Here is a 20206-nt window from a genome sequence, read left to right on the forward strand (position 1 = left end):
GTTAGAGAGCATTAGGGCCAGCTATTAAGCCCTGCAACACTGCAGTGGCAAAACCAGCTCTGGATTTAGAAAAAAATAGGCAGGTGGTAATGCTTGGTGAAGGTATGTACAGAGCTCCAGGTAGCAGCTTCTAGGCTGTCCCTGAGAAAGGCTGTAGAGGTAGATGCAGCCCTGGTGGAATGTGATCTTATCCCCTGTGGGGTAGGTTTTCCATGGTGCTTATAGCAGAAATGAATGCAATGGGCTATCCATTTAGAAATGGTTTGCTTTGAAATAGCCTTCCTCTCTGCTCCTGCAACAAAACCAACTAGCAGCTGTTCAGATTTTCTGAGAGGCTTAGTCGTGTCCAAATACAACCTCAGTTGTCTGTGCACATCCAAAGAGTGCAGAATTCATTCTCCTTTCTTTTGTGGATTCAGGAAAAGGTAGACAAATGAATGGACTGATTTAGGGCCACACTAGACACCCCCTTGGGCATAAAGGAAGGATTGGTCCTGAGGGAAACCTTGTCTGCATGGAAGATAATGAAGGGCTCCACTGCCATGAGGGCCTGTAATTCAGACACTCTTCTTGCTGAAGTGATGGCTAGAAGGAAGGCTGTTTCCCAAGACAGGAATTAAAACTCTGCAGTTGCAGCTGGTTCAAATGGAGGGAGAGTGAGCTTTTCCAATACAAAGTTAAGGTCCCAGGCTGGAGTAGGGGCTCGCCTGGGGGGGGGTCTTAAATTTTTAGCCCCTCTGAGAAATTGCTTTAACAGGGGGTGAGAGAAGAGGGGTGCTTCAGTATTATAATGTGTTGAAATTGCAGAGGCATGAATTTTAATTGACGAGAAGGATAAGCCCTTGTGGAGCATTTCTGTTAAGTATTGAAGAATATGAGGTAAGCTGAGCACCGTAGTGCCATACCCTGGGTCTGGCTCCAGGAACAGTATCTTTTCCACTTTTCAGCATAGGATTTTCTAGTACTAGGTCTCCTTGCTTCCAGAATGACATCCAGCACCTGCTTACTGAGGGATGCTATTGGAGAGCTCAAGGAATTAGCCAGGCTGCAAGGTTCAGGGTTTGAAGCTGAGGGTGCAGAATCCGGCCCGCCTGCTGGGACAGCAGGGAAGGTGTCTGAGGTAGGTGCCATGGATCCAGCAGTATCATGCTGTGCAAGAGGAGGTACCAGTGCTGGCGGGGCCAGTCTGGTGCAATAAGTATTGTCCTTGGTTTGTCCTGTTTGATCTTTAGCAGAACCTTCAAGAGGAGAAGCAGAGGGGGAAAGGCATAAACCGAGAGGCTTTCCCAGGTAAAGGACAGGGCATCCACTTTCCAAGCTTGACTGTGGGGAGTCCTTGTGCAGAATTTGTCCAATTGATCATTTTGTGGGGAGGCAAACAGGTCTATCTCTGGAGTCTCCCATTTGTTCCTCAAGAGGTTGAATATTTTTGCTTCCAGTTTCCATTAGTGTGGGTCCATGAGATTTCTGCTTAGGTCGTCTGCCAGTGAATTTAGCTTGCCTGGCAGGAATTGAGCTTGTAGGTGAACTTGGTAGCTCAAGGCTGTGTTCCACATAGCCATGGCTAGTCTGCGGATAGGGAACGAGTTTGTTCCCCTCCCGATTGTTTATGTACCACATAACTGAGCTGTAGTCTGTCTTTATCAATAATTGTCCTGGAAGGATGTGGTCTTTAAAGGCTGTCAGGGAATTCTGTGCAGCTAACATTTCTTTTTAATTGATATGCAGGTGCATCTGACTTGGGTTCCATTTGCCCTGAATGCACTGCCCTGCCAAGTGAGCCCCCCCCATGCATAGTCTGATGCGTCTGTTGTTAGGGTTTAGGCGGCAGGGGGTAGAATGAAAGGGAGCCCCTTGTTGTAGTAGCAGGCCTCTGCCCACCAAAGGAACTCTGTCTTTATACAAGGAATGATAGGAATCATTGATTCCAGGTCCCGAGAATGTTGACACCATAGGCTTTTTAGATACCATTGTAGTTTCCTCATATGCAGTCTTGCATATGGAATTAGTAGAATGCAAGAGGCTATGAACCCCAGGGCTTGCAAAATTTTCCTTGCAGATAGCTGAGTCTTTGTGACCAGCAGTTTGAAGTAGGCTGTCAAATAAACTTGTTTCTCTGGCGTGAGGTACGCCATCTGGGAAGCTGTGTTCAAGCTTGCTCCCAGGAATACAATCTGGTGGCAGGGTACTAGATGAGATTTCTTTTCGTTTATGGTGTACCCCAGTGAGGTTAGAAATTTCTTTACGAATGTCAGATGTTTTAATAGCATGTCCTGACTTTCTGCCTGAATCAGACAATCTTCCAGGTATGGGTATATATGAATATTTCTCTCCCTGCAAAATGCAATGGCTGGAGCTAGACACTTTGTGAATACCCTGGGTGCAGCAGATAAGCCAAAGGGAAGTGCAGAGAACTGATAGTGCATGGAGCCTGCTCTGAAGCGTAGGTATTTCCTGCAAGATTCCCTTATTGGAATGTGCAGGTAAGCTTCCTTTATGTCTCAGGTTGCCAACCAGGCAAATTTGCCTAGCATAGGAAGCAACTGTTGAAGTGTTAGCATTTTGAATTTTGGGAGTACCAAAAAGGTGTTTAGAATAGAGAGGTCCAGGATAGGATGCCAGGAGCTGTCTTTTCTGGGTACCAGGAAAAGTCTTGAATTAAAAACCTTGTCCCCTTTCTTCTGCTGGGACAGGCTGAATAGCCCTGACACTTAGAAGAGAGAGAACCTGCTGTTGAGCCTCTGCCCACTGATTTGGGGGTAGGTCTGGCCAACTGTTTGGGGTTGGTAGGGTGTGGAAGTGGAATCTGTATCCTTGGAAAACTATACTTAGAACCCATTTGTCCTGGCTAATGAGTTCCCAGTTTTTTGCATGCAGGGCAAGCTTTCCTCCTAAGGGAGCAGGCAGTTGAGCAGGGCTTGGAAGGGTTAAGGTTAAGTCATTGTGACATTTTTCCGTAGGGGGGTGTCTTACTACTTCCTGCTTTGGAAGTGGGAGCCCCCCACTGCTTAGGCCTGTGCATAGCCTGAGACTGTAACCTAGGCGGTCTGCTTTTCCTGGGTTTGGACTGAGAAGGCCTGGAAGAGACTGAAAAGGACCAATTCTTTGAAGGCCAATGCCTACTAAATCTGGGAGGCTGTACTTGCAGGAAATCTTTAACAGTTTGCATAGATTTAGCTTTTTTCCTCCATCTTTTTGAGGACTACTTTTGCTTTGTTGCCAGACAGGCGGTCTTGGCTTAAGGGAGCATCCAGTAATTTAGCTTTAACATGATCTGGCAAGTTTTGCTCCTTAAGCCAAGCATGCCTTCTAAGTACAAACCCAGTGACAACAGCCCTGCAGGATGCTTCTAAAGAGTCAAAGCCACATTGCAAAGTATGTTCACCAACTTGTACAGCAGAATGCATTAAATCCTGTAATTCTTTATGTTCAGCACAATCAGGAATCAACATCATTTTCTGTTTAAGCAGTCCCATAATATGCTGCTGATAATTTAACATATGAAACTGGCAATTTACGACCCTAATGGCCATAGCTAGCAGAAGTGTATACCTTCTTACCCCATCTGTCCAAGGCCCTAGATTCTCTATTAGAGGGGGTAGGATTTTTGGCAGCAGTAGCCTTAATGCCCTTTGGTCCTTGGGAAATGGTCTCTGGATCCGCAGTAGAATTCTTGAAGAGGAACTTGTGAGAGTCAGGTACTCTGTAACACCGGTCAGGTTTTCTGGGAGCTGGAGGTAAAGTGTCTGGGGACAGGCTAGATTCCAAGAAGGCATTATCTACAATGTCCAGAACAGGAGGTACAGCTAAAGGCCTGTGCTGAGGGAGGAGTAAGAATTCCCTAAGCCTCTTTTTTGAGTCACAGTAATCCTGGCTTTCCCAGTGGGAATGCTTCCTAAGAGTGTGCAAGGTTTCACCAAAAGAAAAGTCTTCTGGCGGGGAAGCAGAGGGAATGGAATCCTCTGCATCAGAATCCTCACAGGTAGATAAGGGCAAATCCTGGTAATCAGAAGAAGCAGAGATTTCAGAATCCTGATCAGAAAAATCAGAAGGAAAATCAGTTTTAGGTCTCTTAGAGGGGGAAGGCTGGTTTCCCCTAATTAAAGTAATAAGGTATTCAGCCATTCTAAGCATTTGTTTTTTAGACATATGGGACTGACCTTGTGGTTTGGACGTCAGTTTTCTAGGTGTGGGTCGATGAAGAAGATGGCGTCGGTTTAAAATGCAAATCTGTAGGCCTGAATACACCCTCAGAAGCCGGCGCCTGCACAGTGGCTCCAGACCCATCCAAGGTAGAGACATCTGCAGGTTCCATAGCCAAAGAAGCTTCTTGCGGCATACCGGACTCTGAATGGGTCTCAGTAGAGGCCAGCAAATCTGAAGTAGTGGGTATCAGGGGCTGCGAAGGTGCCTCACTGAGTACCGGCGAACTGGCGACTAGCTTAATGGAAGCGTCTGCGGAAGTTTTGGACCTATGCGGTCTGTCTCTGTCTTTATCCTTACGTTTTTTCAGAATATTGGTATTCGGATGGCTTACCGAAACCATTTCTGGATAGTTAAACCAATTACCAAAACAATTTGCTGTGAAAATAGACCGATGGTGAATAGTTTGGGGGGTTGAATAAGGCGCAAAACCGACAGAGAGGGACGTCGTAGTCTGGGCCTAAACAAGGAATGCAGTACGAATGAAAATCTTTATGAGGTATTTGCTTTCCACAGGTAAGACAATTGTTAACTTTTACTGACATTGGTTAAGAGCAAGAAAAAAGATCCCCAACTGGGTACTTAGCTTTTTTTCAAAGACTTCGGTTCTGAAATTCGAAAATGAAAATTTCAGGAGTCGGCCGACCGGCATTTGCGAACTGCTTCTGCTTCGGGCACTGCGCAGCAAGAAAATCTGATGTAATGGCGTCGGCTGCATGTTTTATACCCCTGACGACCTGATGTCATGGAAGAAGAGACAGCATCCGATGCAGGAATCCAAGACACTGGTATTCAGGCTGGCTGAGGGCTATCTGCAGGCAGATAACCCAAATGTAATGACTGCAACAGTGAATACACTTGAACATCTACATTTATGGTAAGTGTACACAACTGTACTTTCCTTGACCTCTCAGAACACAAACCTTTGGCTATTCCTTCTGTATTAGAGGTGATAAGATGATGCTTTTATTGACTCTTCCCTGAAACTAGATTCTCTACCTCCAGTCTCTCAAAAACCAGACAGGTTTTGCAGGGTGTTGGACTCACATAAATACCTCTTCAAATGACTGCAACAGTGAAACACAAAGAACATCTCCCTAACCCTCTTTTTAGATTGTGGGTGCTACTGTGCCTCCCACGGGAAATTTTCCCTCATGGCAGGAGTGTTTCAAGTGATGTCTTCAGGAGGTGAAGCTGAAGGCAGACTCTCCTCAGAATCAGAATCTTCAAGAGAAGTAAAGAAAGTTCCCTCCTCAAGGACAGACTCCTTCTCGTCAGAATCCTCATCTGAATCAAGAGGTTCAGAGAAAACTTCGGGGGTAGGATCCCTTTTCCTTTTCTTTGGGGAAAACTCCAAAAGAGGGTGCCTAGTTTTGTCTAAGGAGATAAGGTCCTCAGCTAACCTGACCAGATTTTGCTGATAAGCTGCTGTGGGGGAGCCAGTAGGCCTAGTCCTAGGACCTGAGGTAGAACCCTTCTTAGGAGTAGCTTTGGTCTTGGGCCTAGGTATGTCCACTATCCTGATGCCAGTCCTTTTGTAAGGCTGAACTGATGCAGGCTGATGCCTCAAAGGAACGTTGCTGGTTCAAGATTGCCCGTCGGAAGCGGAGGTCTACTGAGCGACTCCGGACCCGACCAAAGAACTGAAAGTTGAGGGACCCAACAGCATGTCGGACTCCATAAGGGTCTTGACAGAGGCCTGCGCCACCACCTTGGTCGCACGAGGGGGCTGCAAATGTGCCTCACCTTCCTCAGTGACATGAGCCTTGGGGGAGAGGCAGGTGGTGAATGGTTGTCGACTGAGGCTCTACGCTTTGGTGTTTTTTCCTTGTCCTTAAGCTTAGTAGGGAGCTCAACCTCAGGACAACTGGTGGACGCCATCGAACGATGCGAAGAAGACAGCAGACTAAGACGTCTAGCTAAGATTTTGGCCCGATGCCTTATAGTCCTAGAATTGAAACAGGTGCAAAAACAGCAATTAGGGACTTCGTGATCTGGGCCTAGACAGGTGACACACAAAGTATTAAAGTTTTGGTGTGGAACTTGCTTACCACAGCGGAGACAATTGTTAATTTTCTCTGACATGAATTAAAACAAGAAAAAGAGTTTCCCAACAGGGTACTTATAGGTTCATAGGTAGGTATGAGGCTATCTGCCCAAGGGCATTTATAAGCCTAGCCAGAATGTGTTGGCTTTCACCTCCCTTTTAAATTAGTTTCCTGGGCCTCTGTCTAGCAGGGCCACTGAAGTGATCCCAGGGGTAAATTTACGATTTCCCATCCACTCGTCAAGATTTCTCTTGAAGAGAGTCAGTGAGGGGCTTTGCCTAACAAACTGGGATTCTGTTCCAGAGTGAGGGAAGTCACTGGGACAGGAATCTATCCCTCCAGCATGTCCTGCTTATTGTTGTGCTGAGGTTTAATACACTGGAGCTTGTGGCTCTAAGAGATTTGGTTTTCTTGAGGTGTAGCATGTCCATTAATTCCAGGTTGGACATGGCCTTATACGTCAGGCAGAGATCACCTCTCAGCAGGCAGTAAGCAACCGAGTAGAGCTGGAGTTTCTTTAGTCGAGCTGCATAGGCCATCTCTGAGGCCCATGATCCTCTTGGTGAGGTACTTCTGTGGTCTTTCTATCTGTTGCAGGTGTCGAGTAAGGTACATTCCAAATGGGGCATTGTACTCTATTATGGGCCTAATGAGTGATGAGTAGAGGGGCGCAATGACCTCTCTTGATCTAGAGGTGAACCCTTTCATGATTAGGTGGGCTACATAGAAGGAATTTCTAACCACTTTGGCAATGTGATTATCAAAGGAGACGTTGCTATCTACCTGGGTCCCCAGGTCCCTAATTACATCTTCCGTACTTAGTGGATTACCACCTATATGATAATTCGTGGGCACTTTGTTTTTCCCAAAGGGAATGACTACGCATTTTTTGCCATTCAGCTTGAGGCCACGGTTCTGACACCAGGTATCTGTCCCTGTAAGACCCTTCTGGAGGATGTCTGTGTCAGCCGGAGAGTCGATTATGGCCCCCAGTTTGCAGTCATCTGCGAACCTGGTCAGCCATAGTCTTCCCGTGCTTGCCTGTACCTCAGAGAAGTATATACCGAACAGGAGGGATCCCAAGACTGAACCCTGTGGGACGCCACTTGTAACTGGTTTAGAGTCGGACATGGCTCTCACAATTCTGACCATGTGTGTTCTATCCGTGAGCCAGTTGGCAAACCATCTCGTGACATAAGGGTTAATGTTCAAGCTGGTGAGCTTATCTATGATGCCAGAGTGGGGAATGGTGTCAAAGGCCTTAGCGAGGTCCAGGTAGGCTGTGTGGACTACCTTTCTTTCATTTATGGCCTTGGTAACTGTTTCAAAGAAGTCCACTAGGTTTAGGAGGCAGGATCTGCCTTTAACAAAGCTGAACTGGGTAGGGTCCAGTGTCTGGAGGTTCCCAATGTCTCTATTTATGAGTACCATGATGATTTGCTCCATAGCTTTGCAGACCAGGCTAGTCAGGCTTATAGGGTGATAGTTCCCAGGTTCTGTTGTGGCACCACCTTTGTGGAGCGGGATGACTGTTGCTGTACGCCATTCTTTGGGTACATAGCCTGTGGTAAGGCTGAGTTTGAATAGTGTATTTAGGTGGGGGTTTAGTTCCTTTTGGAGCTCGTGCAAGACGCAGCCTGGGATACCATCTGGTCCCACTGATGCTGTGTTTTTTGCTTTGGAGAGGGCTGTTTTTACCTGCGTGTCTGTGATGTCTGGGGCTCTGCATACTTATCTTCAGAAGACTTCTCTCTGGTGCAGGCCAATTGATGTGCTGCAACATGACTTCACGTTTCGATGGCAAGAAAAGACAGATGTTATGCGGTCAGCTGGTTCCCTTTATACCCAAACATACCGACATCAGGGAAGGACATCCACCAGCCTTAGGAGGTGGAAGATTTTTACTCTGGTAGTCGGGCCAGCCAAGGGCTTCCACATCAGGAAATCCCTCAAGTCAGGACTGAACAGTGAAACATGAAGAACATTAGTTTGTCCCCAAAACAAAATAACTGCTGCCAACATTATGGACTGTAACTAAATGCCAAACCATGCATTATTGCATAGTTTGGGGATTTATCTACCCCAGGAAAATACCACACTGACAATACACCTTTAAGTGCTGACACAGTTGTTCAGGATTTGGGAACTTATGTGGACAGTAACCCAACTTTCAACTAACATGTGTCCATTGTTGTAAGAAAGAACTTCTACATTCCACAGCTTATAAACAAAGGGATTGTGTCTAGCGCTACAGATGTCATTATCTCCCTTTTCTCAGCCCTCATTAGGTCAGTCATTGAGTATAATATCCCTTTGGCATGTATCCGTCCAGACACATGCAACAACTGTAATGCCCACAGAGGTACTTTATCAAAAAGATACAAGGTCTAAACAATATGTCCAACATGGACTGACTCAAAGCTTTATCACTATACATAGTATCCTACAGATTGCTAAGAGGTGACCTGTGTCTAACATACAAAGCATCCTCTGACCCAATACTGATGGATTTACTGGACATCAGCAAGTCAAATGGCATCAGAAATACTTGGTCTAGGGATAAAACTTGTTCTGCAACATCAACAGAGCAGTTTGGTGGGACAGGTATACCCTGCAGAGGATACCACTGCTCTGGAAAAGACTCCCCATCCAAGTAAATCAAAGCTAATCCTGGCCTATATTCAACAGCAGCTTGGATCTATGGATGGAAAACAAAAAAATTACCCAAGGACAGCTTGCTGTACTACTAATGGACAGAGGCAGCTCCTAAATGCTTTATCCCATGCATGGGTCCCCTCAAGTTATCTATGACATGATCTCAGTTATTCTCATTAGGGGTAACATATAATTATGCTTATCCAACATGGGATGGGTAAGGCCAACCTAACACCAAACGTGTTAGGTTAATTCAAGCACCAAAAATGATACTGACTAGGCTTAAAATGATCTGAAAGGGCAGCTAGCCTGGTGCTTATCTACAAATCTATGAACCTATAAAGAAATTACTGATTCAGAGAATCTTTCACATTTAAAAAAAAAAGTTGAAGGTATAGTTTTCTCATGTATGCAGATGGACCTGTTGAGATGTCAAACAATATGATATAATTTAGAAGCAAATTATTAATGATATTTCTACTATTTCTGTGTCATCTGGGAATACTACAATAAGCTACTGACTCATAAAAACTGAATTATTTCTAGTATACCAAAGTTGTACATAATGCATACTCCTGCTAATCATTATAACTTATTTTCCTGAAGCACAATTTTGTACTTTGTCTGTATTCTACTCTAGATATATAATATGTCTGTTATCTCTTGTGGTTGCCATATAACAGCTGAAATTGTCTTTTATAAGTCCAAAGGCCACCCATCCATTTATCAAACAAACAAATAAGAATGATTTTCAGGACATGCACACTGCACAAAGAACTGCTGTCAGCTCAAAGATCAATTCAATGAAAGTTCCCTTTCTGGTGGATGCAAGATACTCTAGGGCAGTACTGTAACTGTGTGAGCAACAGGCCCTCCACAGAGGCACCCTAGATGAGACTTTGATGGTTCATTGAAAATGGACACCTCTGAGAAAGGCAGTGATTAGGATGCCTTGAGATTTCTGACATTAACACAGGGCCCAGAATTTCACACTGTCTCTGTAATCATTGAGAAAGCACTGTCCACTTAAGCATTCAAATCTAAAGACTGGCTAAAGAAATAGTCAAAATGTGTGGAGCCATCAGGATCGGCAACCTGAGGGGAGTAAACGTCTGTGCTACATGACTGCAAATTCCAGTGTTAGCAGGTGTACATACAATGAAGTAGTTATACTTCCTGATAAAAGTCTGAAAGTTCAAAGCTATAAAGAAAATGTTTCTGGACTGGAAGAAAATAAAACATCCCCAAGCTAATGAAAATTCATGAGGAATAAAACCAGAGCAGATCTTAGGAAAGTTCTGAGACAAGAGTTCTCTGGAAAGGATCTACCAAGAATCCATTACCCAAACAAAGTAATATCAGCAAGTTTCAGTGTTATACTGTAGTAGCCACCACTACTTACCACTTAAACATATGACAGCCACCAATGCATGCCACCTAAACATATGACAGCCACCAATATCTACCACCTAAACACATGACAGCCAGCAATACCTACCATTTAAATATATGATAGCCACCAGTACATACCACCTAAACATATGACAGCCACCAATACATACCACTTAAACATATGACAACCACCAATACATACCACCTAAACATATGACAGCCACCAACGCCTAGCACCTAAACATATGACAGCCAGCAATACCTACCACTTAAACATATGACAGCCACCAATACATACCACCTAAACATATGACAGCCACCAGTACCTGCCTCCTAAACACGACTGCCAGCAATACCTACCACTTATACATATGACAGCCACCAATACTTACCACCTAAACATATGACAGCCACAAATACGTACCACTTAAACATATGACAGCCACCAATACCTACCACCTAAACACAAGACAGCCAGCAATACCTACCACTTAAACATATGAGGTACTTCTAAAGGTCAAAGATGGGAACCCTGTAAGGGAAATGTTCTGACTCCACAAGAGACCTTGAAGAGATCTTCAATATATCCAAAATACGTTATTATGCTAAGCACCTCTTTGATTATAAGGTTATTTTATTATTCCTACAGCAGAAAGTGGAAGAATGGACTGAACAGTTACCATTTTTAAACTTGAGACACTGGCAAGCTGACTAAAGCATTCAAATGTAAAAATGAGATATATGTCCTTCCCATTCCTGACAAGTGAAGACATTACTGAAGCAACAGCTGGAAGCAGCAATGCCCCTACAAATATGGCATTTGACAGCAGCATTTTCTAATGAGCAGTGAGATACCAAATGGCAAAAGACATACAGCGTTACATGGATACCAAGAAATTCACGTGGAGCCCCAGCCATAACTCTTTGTAACGCAAGAAGTTTTATCTATTCCATGTGCCAACAGTTATGAATAAAAAAACTGCGAAGTGTTTTGACAGTTTTGAAAGCCAACAAAGCACTTGGTGAGTGCTATACCATAGAAAGAAAGTCAATATAATTGGAGGAAAAAGTCAACGGCAATTTTTATATGCTACTGTAATTAAGTTAACAAGTTACTTATAGGCTAATGTCTGTAAACTTCCATGACCACAATGAAAACATGAGGCAAGAAATTTAGGGACAGCTGAGAGTGAAAGAACATCCCTCTCATGAAATCCAACCTAAGCAGTGCTTAGGAGGTACGTAACAATTGTTACACACCTCTGAAAGTAGTTATGGTCAGGTCCCGCACTACAGAAGTGCTTTGCAGGTTTGATTTTTTTCCAATGTTGGAGCGTAATTATAGAGCTCCATGTACTACAATGCACTTACTAATGCTTTTGCAAAAATTTTGGTTTGTTACTGACAGCCACTGTACATTCAGAGAAGAGGAGAGTAACGCATCAATCTTAATAAACTCATAACACAAACCATACATCACACAACAGGCCTAACAAGATACTGTTTGCCAGTATTCCAGATATATCTTCAATGTTAATACACATCTCAAAAAAAACACAACAAAAGCCTGAATATATACATTCAATAAAACAGCTTTTTTTCCAAATGTAACTAATAAAAAACATCACTGTATATCATTATAGGAAATGAACTGACTTGAACTACAATATACCTTAGCTCCATATCAGCTAAAGGCAGCGCACAGCACACTCGATAAACTTAACAAATGCCCAACAATTGAACAGCTACTCCAAAATTATGGCCATCCAAATAATTTAAGATCCCAAAGTTAAACTCATGTTATAACCCTTCAGTCATATGTTCACCATGCAGACTTCCTTTATTTGCTGTATATAGCCAAGCAATGTAATTCTCTATCACCAGAATTAAGAGTATAAGCTAGTCTCAACCTGTTCATAAAACAATTAATGTATCTAACTTCCTCTTTTAACTGCATCATACTTATTCCACTTCATCTCTACTTCATAATATACTGTCTATTATAATTACATCAATAAAATGCCCATACTTCCATTAATACCTACCTTGGCAAAGCTAATCTCCTCTTCAGTAAGGAATTCTGCTCCACTAACTTCCACCTCCTACATTCCCCTTTTCTAATTGTCTCAAAAGTAAACTCTTTATTGTAATGTTTTACTAAATGACAAAACTGAACGAAAGTACTCTAGCTAATGATGTATATTAATACAGTAAACTCCCCGTTATCCAGGACTCAAGCAACTGGCATTTGATTGGCTTGTATGCCGGCATACAAGCCAATCAAAAATTGCAAAGTGGAAACACTTCTTCTCAATGCGGAATAGTTCCACATTTAGGAGAAGTGACTCGGCTTTGCAATTTTTGATTGGCTTGTATGCCGGCATAAGAGCCAATCAAAAATTGCAAAGCAGAGCCTCTTCTGTTCAATGCAGAACAGTGGGCTGTTCCGCACTGAACAGAAGAAGCAATGCTCTGAGATTTTTGACTAGCTCATATGCTGGTATATGAGCCATTAAAACTCCCAAAGGGAAGCCTCTTCTGTTCAATGCGGAACAGCCTGCTGTTCGGCATTGAACAGAAGAGGCTCTGCTTTGCAATTTGTGAATGGTTCGTATGCCGGTATATGACATAGTCAAAAATCACAAATCATATCTCAAGCAACCGGCACATACACTTAACCAGCATCTGCCAATCCCCAGGGGTGCCTGTTAAGTGAGACTTTACTTTGTGTCAATTAATTCTTATATCTTTGTATCTTAGAGCCAATGTAACTGTATTTTTTAAACTAAACCCATAATGGATATTTTCCTGCAAGAAAAGACTGTCCTTCACAATAGGGACAGACAAGGTTTTAGCTAATATACAAAAACTTTGGGGTGACAAGTGCAGACCATCTTAGGCAAAGTAGTCTGGACTGCCAATCATGTCCTCCCAGGCAGATTTTTATATATTGGACTCTCTCTAAATGATACCAGAAGCTAATCCAATTGTTGAAGTTGATATTCTTTTATTCGTACTGCAGCATCATTCTAGATGCTGGTGAAATGCTGATGAAAGTGAGGTTTATACCTGCCTCTGACATATACTAAGAGAGCTCCGGCAAGTCTCTCTTCATATAGTCCAGGAAGGTACATCTCAAGTCATCTACACCCACATGTTCTATGACAGTGTCATATGTGTACTTGTGATGCAAGGATTTGAATGCCTGTGTGATGTGGTGAATCCTGGCAACTGACCATTAATCTTTCCTTGCACAGCCTGGTAAGTGCTGCATCGGTGTATCGCACAATGTAGTCATTAATGATTAGGAGGTTTGCATTATGGGCTTTTGAACTGTGACACTGACTCCTAAATGTTTTTCAAGGTGGGTGCTGCCTGCGTTGTGTGTCTGTGAAGTTACTGAGGGTACTTGTTTCTTAGATTACATTTAGAAGGCCTTTGTGGTTTATGTAGATTACTTTTAAAAGCCTCAGCATATGTCAGTCTATGCATATGGTCTGATCACTGTGTGTGATAGGTTTAATATGGCATTGTGTAGTACTGACAACCAGACTGTTGTCTGCAGCATGTTCACGTGAGAGTTTTACCTTCAACAGCATTAAATAACTCTCTCACATACTGTGCCATTTTGTTTAAGTCGTAAGTGGTTGTCAGTAAATATGAGACAATTACTACATTGTTGCAGGATACCCATTTCAACCAGGCTGGCTACAAAGATTATTGGAAAGTGCTAGGAAACAATGTCTCTCTGTTCCTCTCATCAGGAGCAAAACAGAAGCTGCCGCTAATCCCAAGTTGATTTCTGACAGGCAGTTCTTAGGCTTTCTGGTGACTGGCTGTCAAGTCCCAGATGTTACAAATTTTAAAAGTAAGATTGGGAAAATGGGATCAATATCTTGAATACTGCACTGTGCATTAAGTGAGTGGGATGACATGAAACACAGGCTAATTTCGGTTTTAAGAGTCCAAGGTGGGGGCCTTCTCAGTTTGATTTTTCACTGCCCAGTAGAATAAGCAGATGAGATGAGACTGGAAGAGTTTCCAAAGTCAAATTTACAATAGGGGGCATGCTCTGCAGATAGGGACTGCTGTTGTCTCACAGCTTTGTTAATTTTGCAGGGGTTAACAAAACTATAAAGCTAATCCTGCTAGAATTCACATATTAAAACTCATTAATGTGAAATAGTGCCTGTACAGCTCTCCTTGTTAGAAAAAACAGTATATTTAGTCAGTTTATTACTTGTAGATGATATACTATTACATTATTTTGTTTGTGTGAATAATTAAACAAGTGGGTTTTTTTTGTTTTGTTTTTTTGGAAGAAATCACAACGTTTGACAAGACTTTTTGTCCTGCATTAAAGTAAGAGACGTTTACAGTTATTTTAGGCATGCTAGCTTCTTTTATCATATTTCAATTACTGAATACACATCAATAGTGGAGGGGGGTTGTTAAGTAATGCATAGCATGCTACTCTTTTATTTTTTTTCATTCAGTAGTGTACATTTTGCTAAAAGTTGTTATTGTAATAAAAGCAATGGCCTCACCTGTGCTTCCTGGTCTCTCTTTTGCTGCTGCTTGTACTGTCAGAAAATGGAACAGTGTCCAGAGGGAGCAAGGAAATCCACGGAACTGAGGTTTGCTACCTTGACATGCGACCCAGTTCACACGGTCTGATAGCACTGCATTCGGGACCTGAGAAAAAAATAAATTCATTTTACTTCATTTATTTATATTACATAGAACATTACACCACCATACCTGTGAAAGTAAACAAAAGGAATAGCTTCTGCACTTCTGTCATGCTGGCATGACAGCAGAGCACAGAATGATTGTAACCCCTGATATAACCGTGGAAAGTAACAGTTTGATAGCACAACAGCCAGACTGCAATCAGTTTCAGTTTACTTTTTAATTTTACAAGTGGAATCACATTAGCCTGCATACTTCCTATGGAACATTGACACACATTGTGGAGAGGTACTACTCACTGCCTGGCTTTATTGTGTGCAGTTCAGAATGCATGAAAAAGATGCAAAAGGCTCCTAAGAAATTGGTTCTTTCTTTTCTGCAGTGATCGAGATGGTTTGATCCTAAGGTGTTATCCACTGTTTGTAGAATGGACTATGGACAACAGAATGCTAACAGACATGAGATTCCTCCAGTGTGTCACTATCCTTCCAATGCCAATATGCAAAGTACGCAAACATGTTCTATGCACACAAGAGCACATTTTCAGCAGTGCGAGCCATGTGTATGAATAATGCTAATGACAAATACAGCATGCAAAGCTACTGTATGCACCTGTGTATTCTGCTTATGAATGGGGAGATAACCTACAAAATGGAAGGATACAAGAAATAATCAAAACCATCATGCTAAGAATAAGGTACCTATAAATGCAATGCAATTCAAATAATTCAAAAATGTATGTGCAATCACTTAATGAATATAAGAAGGCATTCATTCCCTAACCCTATCAATTACAAAATTCCCTAACCATGTCAGTTACAAAGTTTACCACATTATAAACTCAATGAAACTCTAATGAACCACCATCAATCAAGGACAATAAGCAAATAGTAGAATTCTAAGAGGCGCACACCACGTCTTTGCTGTTAACTCTGTATTCACTACAACTGGACATTGCATGCCTCTCAGCAAACATCATGGATTTCCAAACTTCTAAGCAGTGATAAAGTTTAGAAAAGATTTTGTTCTTTTGCTCCATTACTGCAAGATCTCAAACACCAGGGGTAGCCCTCTGTAAACGACAGCATAACAATTGAAACTTCAGTTACAAGAGCAGTAGTCCTGCAGCATAAGCATACATTTCATCAAACAAGGTAGAAAACTGCAGTTGCACTATATCTTTCCATTCGTGCAATGCTATAAAACAATTTTCCTTTGCCAATAACAGACCAAAGTAGGCAATGGAGAAAACGACTTGTTCAGGATAATGCAAAGAGGGTGACATTTCACAACAATAACGAACCCAGCTTAAATATGTGAGCACCTTAAAATATATCTCAGAAATAACAGCAGGGTAGACATTGCAGAAATTCTCTTAACAGTTCCTGACACTCCACTGCCATTCCTCACAAGATAAGACTCAATGAGCTTTGATTCACCATAATACAGATAATAACATACATCAATTCACAACACTACACAAGGAGAGCAAAATCAATAGACAAACTGCACTCACAAACAGAAAGGGGATGGCGGATGGGGGCTATCAGTGACAAAGCAGGAAGTAAGTACTTTTGTCCTCTTTTCATGGTTTTCATTGTAGCTGGGTAGAATAGCAAGTTATGCACCCCAAAAAACTGTGGTGCCAGCATACCCTTAAAGACAGTAGTAGCAGATTCCACTCAATTTAGAATGCTAATTTAGTTGTAGAGCTTGGCAGAGTTCTTACCAGATTAAACGGCAACCTCACAAAATAAACTACTGCAGAATCTTGATTATCCCCTCCCACTCCATTAAAGAAAGCAGCAGAGACTGCACATTTCCTAGTATAATGAGTTTACAATCTGCCAGGAATAGGCTTATTCATCAAGTTGGTAAAGGAGTTTGAACTACCTGGCCACCAAGTTATGAAAAAAAAAGTCTGCTTACCCACTGGCAGAACCATCCTGTCAGGGGTACAGGATACAATTGATCCAACTTTTTAATGTCTGTAGTCAAACAGATACATGCTCAAACTTGTCTCTGAGGAGCTATATAATGAATAATTCACTTAGAAAAACTGCATCTTCTGATTAAAGGCAAATGCCTGATCTAGCTTTAAGCATCATGAAAGAAGGAAGGAAGGGATGGTGAGTAAAGAAACAGAATCGTTATGAACTGCTGTGCAAAGCCATTAACACATTAATACTTACATATCTGATACTATTTTTTGATGACTGTAACAGCCAAAATGAAGAACTTTGAAGATGAACATTTAAAAGACTTTAAAAGCAGGTTCACAGAAGCTTTGTCAGCTTTTCCACAGCAAAGTGTAAATCCCATGAGAGAACCATGGGAATCAAAATCTTTTTAGGTGGACTGTACTGGGGAATGTCCTTCACCAAACAATTATATTAAATGAAAGCGGACAGAACTTGGCTCTCCTAAGAAAGACAATCCTATGAAGAAAGTAATGCACCTTCACAAATGAAAAGAACAATAAGCGTAAAACAGAGCCATGCAACTTCACAAAAGATTAAGATTCTGACAATAAACGAGAAAGCTATGTAGATCTCTTCCCTCCACATAAATACAATTCTCTGGTGGCATGCTTCTACCTCCAAAATAGAGTTTGGCTAAAACTTAATTAAAATGGCTTTCCAACTGATGAAGAACTCTAATTCTATCCATAAAATAACTATTTGAATTGGAGGAAGGTAAAATGGAGAAGACAGGGATCTCTGTGCCAAAGGAACATAGGAACAGCTGAGTTATTTAGAGGAACTACGCTTACTATATCTAGAGCAAATATCCTTGTGAAATTTCAGATTTCTAAGTTCTTCTCCTCTTTCATTTTAAAATGTGTATCCTCAAAGAACCTGAACTTGATGGCCTGACATCTGAAAGAGAGTGCTGGAAAAAAGTACTTCTGTCATGAAAGGGTAGTTTCATACCCTGGCCAGAAGGAAAAAAATAAATCTTTATTTTTTTACAAAATCCCTTGTAACTTTATCACGAGTTCAGCAGGAAATTAAGTTAATTGTAAAGCACAGGCACTTGCAAACATCAGCAACACACCTTAAATTTTATATTTTCTACTATGTTTTTCATGCTAAAAAAATGCGGTGGTGGTGCTGCGGTAGCGTTGTCGCCTCACAGTATGACGTTGTCCTGTTCGATTCTCAGCTAGAGTGTCTTCTGTGTGGAGACATGCGTGAATGGGCATACCTTCGTTGAAGGTTGTGCGTCAGAGCTGGCAATTCGGCACGTAAAAATGTACTGCCAATCATTAGCAGACCGGAGTTCCGCTGTGGCCACCCCTAACCGGGAAAAGCTGAAAGGCACAACAACAACTATGTTTTTCAGGCTGTACTGTCTCAGTGCATGTGGTCAAACTGGGGAGGTACAAAGACTAAGCATACCTATCTTGCCCAGATGTCATGACATAACCTGCACATCCTTTAATTTTGGACAATGAAGAAATGTCAGAATTGTGCAGAGCTCATAAGTATTAGAAAAGAAAATCCTACCGTAGAGAGATTTCTTACAGATAATTGATATGCTGAACACGTTTTTTATATAGTACAGTTCTTTTGAGTGTTTACCTTTAACTCCCAGAGTGTATAGCTTGAGCCTTTAAAAATGAAGTTATCACCTTACATTTCTAACAAATAGTCATTGACAGAGGTCAAATATCAATGCAATTACGTTTGCCATCATGTATGCTTCAAGATAAAATATTCTGATACCTAATATGTAGTATGGATTTGGAATTATTAATGCAAATATGAAGAAGCAATATCTGATGCCTAGATGCACAGTAGGAGGTAACTGCAGAAATGCCTGGAGGTGTACTCAGCTGTAATGAGTTTCTCTTGAGGATCTGAGGAAGTGAACAGTTTTCCTTAAATTCCTGTAAGTCCACATTGTTTGCACTTTGTTCGCATACCTGTATCACACTGGTTTAACTGTTAACAAATGACAACACTTGTTCCTGGAATGCTCACATTCTCCTTACTCTTAAAAAAAATCTTCTAAGAGGTCGAGAGATGACCAGAATCCAAATAGCATCCAACATACAACTCTCATGTCTTTAGTCCACTCACTAGTTACACTTTCATTTAATTAGAAAAGAAGAACGGGCTTATCTATAGGTATTACTCCTGCTTTTTTTACCCAGTTTTTAACTTATCTAGTCCCTCTAGCAACTCAACTACCCATTTTCCTGCCTCCTGCTGAGTCTGCTTAGTTAAGTCAAGAAGTTTGTGAATGAGTAGAGGTCAACCATTCTACAGGTCATACAAACAATTCCTTATAAACCTATATGTTATTCACATTACCACAAAAGTCCACAAGTCTATGAATTACTTACCACTTGGGCCTATTTTTTACAATGCCCCTCAGTATGCATTAATGTTTATACCATGCAAACACCTTCATAACTTATTACTTACTGGATTAAATTGTGTTGAAAGATGTGTATGTACAGTAGAACAAAGACGGTACTTACTGTGGTTAGTGGGATGCAAGAAGGTGTTACATATTTTCACTTCACAACATATGCAACATGGGAGCTCTAAACTCCTAAACAACAGTGTTATTCCACTTATAATAGTAACCCAAAATTACACTTAACAGGGCAAGTTAGGGTTTAGCTTATAACTGAATTTGTTAGTGTTAACTTAGTTACATTATTTTCTTTACTACTTTGGCAGTTAAGTAGTCACACTGCATTTTGACTTCCTTACAGACAACGCCTTGACACAGAAATACAAAGAACGAAAAGCCGTAACTCCAAGGCCAGGCAGGACTGCAAAGCAAAACTTTTTAATCCAAAGTCACAAGGCAGTGTGAAACACTTACACTGTAAAAAACACAATAAATTGCACGATAAAATGTGTTTTTTACAGTGTAAGGGTGTTTCACACTGCCTTGTGACTTTGGATTAAAAAGTTTTTCTCTGCAGTCCTGCCTGGCCTTGGAGTTTTGGCTTTTCGTTCTTGGTTGTTGCTGTTTTGCTTCACAGAAATACAAAGCACAGAAACTGCATCACTACAGCATGACAGACAGAAAAATTAGTATACAACAGTTACATTGAGGCAGAAAGTTCAGCTAGCTTTTCTGGCATCCGTTGCCATTCCCCAGTTTAGTGCTCCCCACCTCCAAGTTTAGAAGCAAAAAAAGTCCTATGAGAAAGAAAAAGAAACTACAGTTGTGTCACACTTACCATAACTGTC

The 20206-nt window shown here is 41.7% G+C and overlaps 1 protein-coding gene across 1 annotated transcript in view; it reads right to left on the minus strand.

Annotated features, from left to right (window-relative positions):
• QSOX1 (quiescin sulfhydryl oxidase 1) overlaps window positions 1-20206 on the minus strand; it is a 1259897-nt gene that overhangs the window by 185556 nt on the left and 1054135 nt on the right. Inside the window, exon 10 of the mRNA XM_044085745.1 lies at window positions 14846-14993. Coding sequence (XP_043941680.1) covers window positions 14846-14993 — 148 coding nt within the window. The remainder of the gene's footprint in view (window positions 1-14845; window positions 14994-20206) is intronic.

Source organism: Protopterus annectens, chromosome 10.part0 (assembly GCF_019279795.1).
Source record: "Protopterus annectens isolate FY-2018-M chromosome 10.part0, PAN1.0, whole genome shotgun sequence".
In the NCBI taxonomy this organism is placed as follows: Eukaryota; Metazoa; Chordata; order Ceratodontiformes; family Protopteridae; genus Protopterus; species Protopterus annectens.